This window comes from Saccostrea cucullata, unplaced genomic scaffold (genome assembly GCF_032062105.1).
Source record: "Saccostrea cucullata isolate Sc308-1 unplaced genomic scaffold, CSIRO_AGI_Scuc_v1 ctg3700, whole genome shotgun sequence".
Lineage (NCBI taxonomy): Eukaryota > Metazoa > Mollusca > Bivalvia > Ostreida > Ostreidae > Saccostrea > Saccostrea cuccullata.
The window spans coordinates 103,595-113,518 of record NW_026941069.1 but is presented as its reverse complement, the minus strand read 5'-3'; the positions used below and the strand labels follow the sequence as shown (position 1 = coordinate 113,518).

At 32.1% G+C, this 9,924-nt stretch overlaps 1 protein-coding gene across 1 annotated transcript; it reads left to right on the top strand.

The window, feature by feature from the left end:
• Positions 1 to 4,903: 4,903 nt before the first annotated feature.
• Positions 4,904 to 9,672, top strand: LOC134257052 (fibrinogen-like protein A; the record flags this gene model as incomplete). The annotated part of the gene is made up of 6 exons (XM_062739704.1): positions 4,904 to 5,154; positions 6,188 to 6,251; positions 7,164 to 7,279; positions 7,577 to 7,673; positions 8,082 to 8,243; positions 9,414 to 9,672. Coding segments are annotated over 6 exons (947 nt in total), but the record flags the coding sequence as incomplete, so codon positions are not given.
• Between the last annotated feature and the right edge of the window lie 252 nt (positions 9,673 to 9,924).

The following is a 9,924-nucleotide window of genomic DNA, read 5'->3' as shown; positions in this document are numbered from 1 at the left end:
AAGTCTGTGCATGATTTTTTTTAAAACTCTTTTTCTTTCTAGCTTAATGTGTACTGTATTTTATTACTAAGTATGTAATAAACCCTTATGCACATCACACCATGTACATTGTATCAGCTTTCGACCAATTATAACCCCTTTGTCTTCGGATATTGTTTCTTAGGCAAATACAGGATGTGATATGGAATAGGGTTTTGATTATATGCACATCACATAACGTACATGGTATCAGCCTTCGGCCAAATATAACACCTTTGCCTTCGGATATTGTTTCTTGGGGAAATGCAGGATGTGATATGGAATAGGGTTTGCATTATTATGTTCCCCAAACGAAGTTGGGGAACATATTGTTTTTACTCTGTTTCTTATTATGTTCCCCAAACGAAGTTGGGGAACATATTGTTTTTACTCTGTTTCTTATTATTATTATTATTTTTCTTCTTCCTGGGAAAATTTTGTCCACGAGTGATCTTGTAAACTACACATCCGACTAAGGTAAAATGTTTTTAGGGTCAGTAGACATGTTATGTAGATTTGCCGAACGAAGGTCATTTTGCGCGCAGGTGCTTGCAAGAGCGTGCACGTGCAACACGTGAAATGACCAATATAATATAAATTGCCGTTAACTTTTCTATTTTTTGATGAAATGTTTTGAAACTCATAATGTAAGGATATATTATTGTATAGACAAGATGGCATGGTCAAAATAGCAAGATCGCACGCGCATGCACGTGCGCTTCGCTCTGATTGGCTGAAACTAAAGTCTCAATATTTTTCTTGTTTCTTGTCATAATCTTTTGAAATTTTGAACATAGTCCTACATTATAAAGGTCTACAGCCTGATATATAACTATTCTCATGAAAGTATGCGCATGCGCGCGTGCTGCAATCTGATTGGCTGAAACTTTAAATGGCTATATCTCCCTTGTTTTTTGAAGAAATGCTTTGAAATTTAAAATATAGTCATGCATTAGGATATCCTATAATATGTTATAGAAAAAATTCATGAAATCACGCGCATGGATGTGGCTGCAATCTGATTGGCTGAAACTTTAAATGGCTATATCTCCTTTGTTTTTTGACGAAATGTTTGGAATTTTGAAATATAGTCATTCATTAAGATATCCTTTAATAAGATAAAGATCAAATTCATGAAATCACGCGCATGCATGTGTGCTGCAATCTGATTGGTTGAAACTTCAAATAGCTATAACTACCTTGTTTTTTTAACCAAACAGGATGGGGTTTAGAACATAGATAAATATAAGGGACTCCTACAAGAAGGTGTAGTCAGCATGCACGTGCTTGCACGTGCGTGCAAGTGAAATGAGTTAAATTAAAAATACACTCGAGTGAGTGCAATTTTTAATACTTTTGGATTAAATGCCTTGATATTAAGTATATTAAAATATATAGATAGTGTAGACAAGATAATATGGTCGTTACGCACATGAACACGCGTGCAATGCTTAAATTTAAATATATTTTGTATTCTTCTGGGAAGACCTTGATTAAGTCTAAATTCCATAAAGTATTTCTTATTTAATAGAGATTACAGGGAGTATGACACCAAAAGGGAGTTGGGGAGCGTTTGGGGAACATCTGTAACGGTCCCCGTTACAATTAGAACTAGTTATTATTATTTTTCTTCTTCTTCTTCTTCCTGGGTACTTTTTTGTCCGGGAGTGATCTTGTAAACTGTTCATCCGATGTAGGTAAAACCTTTTTAGGGTCAGTAGACATGTTATGTAGATTTGCGGAATCAAGGTCATTTTGTGCGCACGTGCTTGCAAGAGCGCGCACGTGCATCATGTTAAATGACCAATATAATGTATATTGCCTTAACTTTTCTATTTTTTGATGAAATGCTTTGAAACTCATAATGTAAAGATATATTAGTACTATAGACAAGATGACATGGTCAAAATAGCAAGATCTCACGCGCATGCACGTGCGCTTTGCTCTGATTGGCTGAAACTAAAGTCTCTATATCTTTCTTGTTTCTTGACGAAATCCTTTGAAATTTTGAACATTGCCATGCATAAGAATATCCTACAACACGGTATATAGCAATTATCATGAAAACACGTGCATGCACGTGCGCTGCAATCTGATTGGCTGAAACTTTAAATTGCTATAACTCCCTTGGTTTTCAACCAAACAGGATAAGAATTGGAACATAGATATATATAATCGACTTCTACAAGAAGGTATGGTCACCATGCACATGCATACAGGTGCGTGTACGTGCGCTGCAATCTGATTGGCTGAAACTTTAAACAGCTATAACTCCCTTGGTTTTCAACCAAACAGGATGGGATTTGGAACATAGATATATATACTGGACTTCTACAAGAAGGTATGGTCACTATGGACATGCATATATGTGCGTGTACATGCGCTGCAATCTGATTGGCTGAAACTTTAAACAGGTATAACTCCCTTGGTTTTCAACCAAACGGGGTGCGATTTAGAACATAGATAGATGTAATGGACCTCTACAAGACTGTATGGTCACCATGCTCATGTATGCACGTGCGTGCACGTGAAATGAGTAAAATCAAAAATACACTTGAAAGTCCGTTGTTTTTTTTTTTTATACTTTTGGATTATATTCAGCATATTAAAATATAATATTATATTATAGATATAGTATAGACAATATGATATGGTCATTACGCACATGCATTCACATGCGCAAGTGTGCAATAATAAAATTTGAATGAACATGGTACACTTCTTGGTAAACGTTGTTAAAGTCTCAAATGCATAAAGTTTGTCTTATTTGATTACGCCTACAGGGAATATGATTATAAAAGGGAGTTGGGGAGCGTTTGGGGAACATCTGTAACGGTCCCCGTTACAATTAGCACTAGTTTTCTATATATTAACTAGGAGAAAGCCCACACAACTTAATGACCACATTTGCGCTGTGGCGCTAAATTCTTCTCCTTCTATTTTAGCATAAAAACATTATAAAATTCGTTATGTAAAATTTAATGTTTGTGATAAATGTACTTTACCTTTCTGTGCACTTTTGCTAAATTTTACGTATGGTAACTGAAAGGCATTGATCAACCTAAATATTGACAAAAGTTATAGTAAAAGCCATGATATACTAAAAGCCATCAGTTATCATTTCAATGAACTGCAGTGGTAGTTTTCAAATATTGGCTTGACTAAATTTAGGTAATGGGTAAACATGCATGGAATATGATCAAAGATATAACGATTAGAATTCATCAATTTAAATAACACTCGCTTAAAGTACATGTAAACGAACAACATTTGTGTTTCTAGTCTAACTTTGCTTTTGATATTATATCTGTAAGTATTTAAATATCAAAGGGTTATTGAACTTATACTGGTGAATATTGAAGTTGGCTGTTCAAATGCACGAGCTTGCGAGTGCATTTTAACAGCCAACAAGTGCCAATATATTGGTTCTAATAGGTGTTGTTTGTTGAAGGAGAAATGGAGTGGGGGGGGGGGATAGAATGATTGGGATGAACAAGAAAAGAATAAATCTGTTTAGATTGTTTCTAATCAAAACAAAATACTCGATTTTGCACAAAAGTTTTATATTCAGATGATTAACCTTTCTTTAGTGCAGAAAGGTCACTATTTATGACAAAAGAGTACGAAAATAAAAGAGAACGTCATATTTCTCGTTTGTTTTATTTATTTATACAAAATTTTATTCACATAAGTGAATGGGATTGGGCAGCAGGCAAAGCCTATTTTAGCCCTCTCATGAAGGTATACTTCTTTCTTTGTTAAAATAAAGAATTGAACCGTTTCTTTCAAAAAATATGAATTACAACATTTTCACACAAAGACTTTTTAACATATTACCTGTTATGCATGTCGAAACTGTAAAAAATACGGCAAGAAAAACGGGGTGATACTTACATTGTGATCTATTATAACTTTTCATGCTAGATGAATTGCAATGAATTTGCTTTCATTTCAAAGATACAAGTCATATAAATAAAATACCTATTGATTTTAAATTTGATTTGACATTTTGGTTCTTTTTAGCGTATATTTGGGGTAGAACAATAATGTCTGAAAACAATCTATTTTAAGCATTTCACACTGTTTTTGCACGTGCTCCTGTGTAAAAATAAGCATATAAAGGTAATCTTTTTAATACCTAAAAATCAGGAGCAAGTGATCAGAAAAAAATTTATTATATTTTTTCAATATGAAAAATAAAGCTTGAAAAAAATACAGTGGAAATAAGACTTGTTACATGTTTTTTGTGGTCGTTTTGATCGGCAGTGATCACAAGTGACATAGGTGAAAATGAAATTATAATCTCAGCACAGGGCAGTATTCGATTTAATTAATGTGTTTGTATAATTATGTAAACACTTTCATTAAACCAAATAACAATTAATAGATGATAAATTTACATTTTTTGTAAATTAAAGTTTAACGCACATATACATTATAAGAATTAAATGCAGAAAATTTGCGATTTTAAAAAAAATAGATTAATGATAAATATTTAAAGTTGTAGCAGAGTTATCTTTGACTTTTTAACTTATTATTGAATCCATTATGCACCAACAAATCAATTAGATTGTTATCAGATTGAGTTCGATTTTCATTAAATTGTACTTAACTTCTAAAAGTATTGTAAATACTACATGATTTCTAAGCTAAATGATAATTTTTGTAATGAATCGTTAAAGGTCACAGGTACATTTCTATTAGTTCCCCTTGACCATTTGGACAGAAAGTGTCGAGATATAAAGTCATCTTCGACAAAGAGAGTAAAATATATCCGAAGGAAACTTTAATAATCTTAAATGGAAGTTTTAATGGAATAATAGAAAGATGAATTTCTTTATATTTTTTCATACATTTGTATTCTTTTGTATACCTCATTTAAAAGCCATAATTGTACATGGAAACTTTTTATATCAAGGAAATGTCTCCTATTTGGACACTTCTCTGTTGATATCCGAGCTATCTCCGACCATTACAGAAATGTCATTGCGTTACGGCGCTGTGGAATGTTACAAGAACTTGGATTGCAACGCAGTAGAAATATGTTCTTTAGAGACAGGAACAGTTTTACGACTTAGTTCAAAAATTTCCACATCGATGCAAAACGGAAATAAAACATGTTTACGTTATGAATTGGTAAGTTTGTTTGAATGTTATGCTTATCAAAACATTATTGTTACTTCCCTATAAAGTTATTCAGAAATTATAAAGATAATTCAGATACAATTTATTTAAAAGAAATGTACGGATATCTGCAATTTTGAAATAAATTCCATGATATCGTTTGTAATTGAGTTTAACTTTATTTCTTATCATAGATAAATTTGATGACAAAAATCTCGTTGTCGAATATTATTTTTCACTGCATTTAAAAAAAATCATAAAAGTACTTGTTTTAATATGTGCAAATATGTCACTTACGTTCTATTTGATAATCCTTACAGGCATGGAACTCCTGTTAAGCCCTGAACATATATTTTGTACGATTCACACCCGTATTCTTTCAAGAATAATTAAGGAAAATAATTTGAGTCTATGATGAAACATATGATATAAGCAACTGTTACAACAATCATAAATTAATGGATTATTTATAGTAACTTAAAATGCAGAAATATTTATTCACAATTTTGCATTCAAATAGACTTCATTCTACATTGAAACAGCCTGTAAGAGACAGTATTCTTAATAAATCGTTATAACACAATTCGATTAATCTTCTGAATGCATTCTTAAAATTATTAATGTTTATTGTGTAGATGTGAAATATCATTCAAAAACACTGCTAAAAGAAATTCTTAAAAATTTAATGTACCAGATTTTTGAATGTAAAAATGATATTCTCCTTAATAAATATTTAATTGATTATGAATCGATTAAAATTCTGCAAAAGGATAGAGATAAAGTGTACATTTTAACAAAGAAAGATGGCGTTTATTATAAAAAAAAAAACAAACAAGTTAACAGCAATGTGATATACATTCAGTATACATTGTTGGTTATTGACCTTAGCGAATCTGATTATTAACGAATTATAATTGATTTTACATTAGGCTGGCACTTTTCTTTTACATTTTTTTAATTGTTTCAGACAATATCATTTTGAATGGAACTTTTATAGGGTGTTCAAAGATATGTATTACGTTTGATTTTTTTTCACTTCCTACAGGAGCATGCATGCGGATGGGGATCCTACTTTAATCGACTGAATCGAGAATGCGAATGTGTTATAGGTTGGTATGATAATAGACCGAACAAATGATACCGGTTTTCAAGTGCTATATAGTTATAGATGGGTCTAAAAGATATTGCAGGTGAGATATAGATGAGACAATAAGTAACTTACTGATTTTCTTTGTTTTGTTTGATTGTTCTATAACGTCCCTTTCGAGAGTTTTTTACTCATGAGGACGCCTGAAAGAAATTAGCAACTGTGTTATATGTGAATGTTATAAAAGACCGATTTCAGGATTAATAATGTGTTTAAAGGGGATCATAATCAATACTGTATAGCGGGTTTTCTTGGCAGGTGTAAAATTTAGCGTTTTGTCTGCTCATAGGTATGATGAAATTTTAGCGTAAACAATTTTAGCGGACACAGGGTTTCAGCTCTTTCCAGATGGACACTTAAATGAGTACTGACTATTTATGCGATGAAAATTTAAGCGGACTATCATCAGCGGACACAGGTAACTGATTGAAAGGATATTGATGGTGGTTATAGCTAATTTTGTAAGTTATCAATTAAAAAAATCGATTTTGTTAGTGTGTTAAACATTGTGTGAATAGTAAAAACAACAACTGAAAAGGTATTGCCAGTGTGGATTTGGTGCGAACAGGTATGATGGATTAAAAAAAAACGATTGAGCCAGCATTGGTTGTGTGTTACATATGTGTATGATAATGTTTGACCTGTTCTGTCTTAAGACTGAAAATTGTCTATTTCTAATGTTTCTGTGAAAAATAAATAAACTTCAAAAGACAAATGTCTTAAATTCCGTTATATGTAATTGGATCAGTAAGCTGAATTTTTTTTTCACAAGTTAAAGTTTTAAAAAGATCAAATGTAAATCGAAACATTTATTTGCGGTAAAAGAAAATGAATACATTCACATGAAATGATTTGATTGACTCTTTTAATTAAGACTGTGACTGTGGATCTATCACGCCCTCTATTGGAGAAAGTTTGCCTCAGACAGTAGTATTAGGCGGCCAACAATTTTCTACCCACTGTATGAACACAGCCGGTCACATTTGGACGGTAATTAAAAAAATACTATTGAGGCACTTATTATCATAAAGGTTAAATTTTTGGCTATGAACATGGTACATGTAAATATGAGGTCCAATTACGTTATTTTTGCTACGTTAAGAATTATTTAAATGCGTTACAAAACCACATTTCTTTATCCACAAGAACAATCACGCACGCAACAATATTTTTTTCCTAAGCATAAAAAATGACCCCTAGAAAACATGTTATTTTATTATAAATGGAATTTTGATTTTTTTTTAGTTTTTTTCTCCATTTTTGTCATATTTTTTTCATTTTATTTAGATGATTCAGAGGAGAGTTAATGGTTCTGTCAATTTCTTCAGAGGATGGACAGAATACAAGACTGGATTCGGGGACCTAGATTCTGAATTTTGGATCGGTGAGCAATTTACTTCAGATAAAATATATGTATTTTACAATTTATTAAATAAAAAAGTAATAGTGCACTAAATTCTTTTAACTTTTTTTAAAAAGACGAACTTTAATTATATTTCTTTTGTGCTGCTTTTCAATTTCGAATGACGCATGTAATAATTTATGTATCAAATTGAATGAAGAAAAATATGAAAACGCTTTTTATTAAAAAAAATATCATTTAAGGTGACGCAAAATATATGTATGGGGCACTGACACACTATTGCATATATTAAATTACATTGACAGGCCTACAAATACATCAATTTTTTAACAACAATTTTTATATAACATAAAATGAAAATGTAAACAAAACAGCAAGCAAAGCACACCTGTACACATTTGTCTCCATTTCTCGTTTAATGCTTTTCAGGACTTGACAACATCCGACTGTTGGTGACCAATGGCTATACAGTTCTACGTGTGGAATTGGAATATGGTACAGAATCTAAGTATGCGGAGTACAGTAGATTCTCTATAGCGGGGGAGGGGGACAATTATCGACTCCAGATCTTAGGATACAGTGGAACAGCAGGTATTGGAATATGTCTCCAATTCTTCCCTTGATGATTTTCAATACTAATTTTTTTTAATAGACAGATTTCAGGTCACTATATTTGTTATCAATACATTCTTTACAAAGAAATACTCTAATCTAACTGCAAAAAAATATTACTCATCATCTTGTATATGTTTGAAGTACATACACTAATGATTTTTTTAAAATCTTTGATTTAATTGAACATTTTTATTTGAAAAAGGAAAGAATAATAAAATTTAATTTTCAAAATGAGCCCTGAACATGCTGAATGTCCAAAATGTTTGTCTGGTACGCTAGCAATAATTCTACATAATGCATAATATGTGTTATAGTCCGAAATATCTGACGTTTTTAGGCCTTTTTTACGATTGTGATATTCCCAGGAAATCGTCAGAACCAGGCGTCATTAGGAAAACTGGGAAATCGCCGCCTCCAACTGGAGTTGATTTAAGATACTTGTGAACCGAATTAAATTTCATAGTCACAAGTTATCAATAGAAAATACTTTTAGTACTTACCAATATCGTATTTATGGTTCATTTGTAAAACATGTAATCCGTTGAAAAGATTTTATCCATTGTCAAGATTCATTCCGAGTCTTCATTTCGTGAATTTTAAAATCTTGCAAGTCCTGTGACAAAATATGGAGAGATATTTTCTTTTCATCAATATTGGCGAGTACTAAAGGCATAGTGCTGTTGATAAATTCTGATTTCCACATTTAGTTCGGTTCGCAAGTACTAAAAATGAACTCCAGTTTGAGACGGCAAAATTACAAATTCTCGAAATGGTGCCGGTTCTGACGTTTTCCTGGCATATAAAATATAAAAATCTCAAAAAACCAGGAAAATGTAAGATTTTTCGGACTAATGTGTTATGATGTGTACACATAAAAAATATTACTGCACATTAACTAAAAACATTCATTATTATTAATAGATAACACATGTAATAATAACGCTACATTGGAAAATGTATATTTCGTTCTCATCCGCTACATATCAGCTTTAAGTGACAAAGAAACAATATTTCAGCTAGAAAATAAAATTGTAAAAAAGAAGCAAACATGTCATACTACTTTTTAACATTTCTAAGACATAAACAAAAGAAGACCACAAAGATATATCATTGTATTTTACCTTTTTAGCATTTTCGTGTTTACAGGAGACGGTTTTTCCTGTGTACACCAGTATTGCCACAACGGGGCTCAGTTTTCCACATTTGATAAAGATAACGACCTTAACCCATCACTAAATGAAGCCGATAAGTGGCGGGGGGCTTGGTGGTACAGCACAGGACATACGTCAAACCTCAATGGCGAATACGGCAATAACAATCATGGAAAGGGGTTAAACTGGTACCCTTATAAAGGATGGTCGGTATCTATGTCTAAAACTCGAATGATGCTTCGACAAGCCTGAAGTTTGTCCTCAAATTTTGCAGTGATAATCATAAACAAAAATAAAATAAGTGTTTCTTTTTTGCATTATGTAAACGCAGGTGACCTATTGCTATCTGTTTTCGTCCGCCGATCGCCGTGCGTTAACATTTAAACTTTTTCAGCTTTTTCTCAGCAACCAGTAAACCAATTACAACCAATTTTGGCATACGGCATCTAGGGAATAATAATTGTGAATTTCATGGTCCCAGCCTCCCCACATGGGACCTAAGGGGT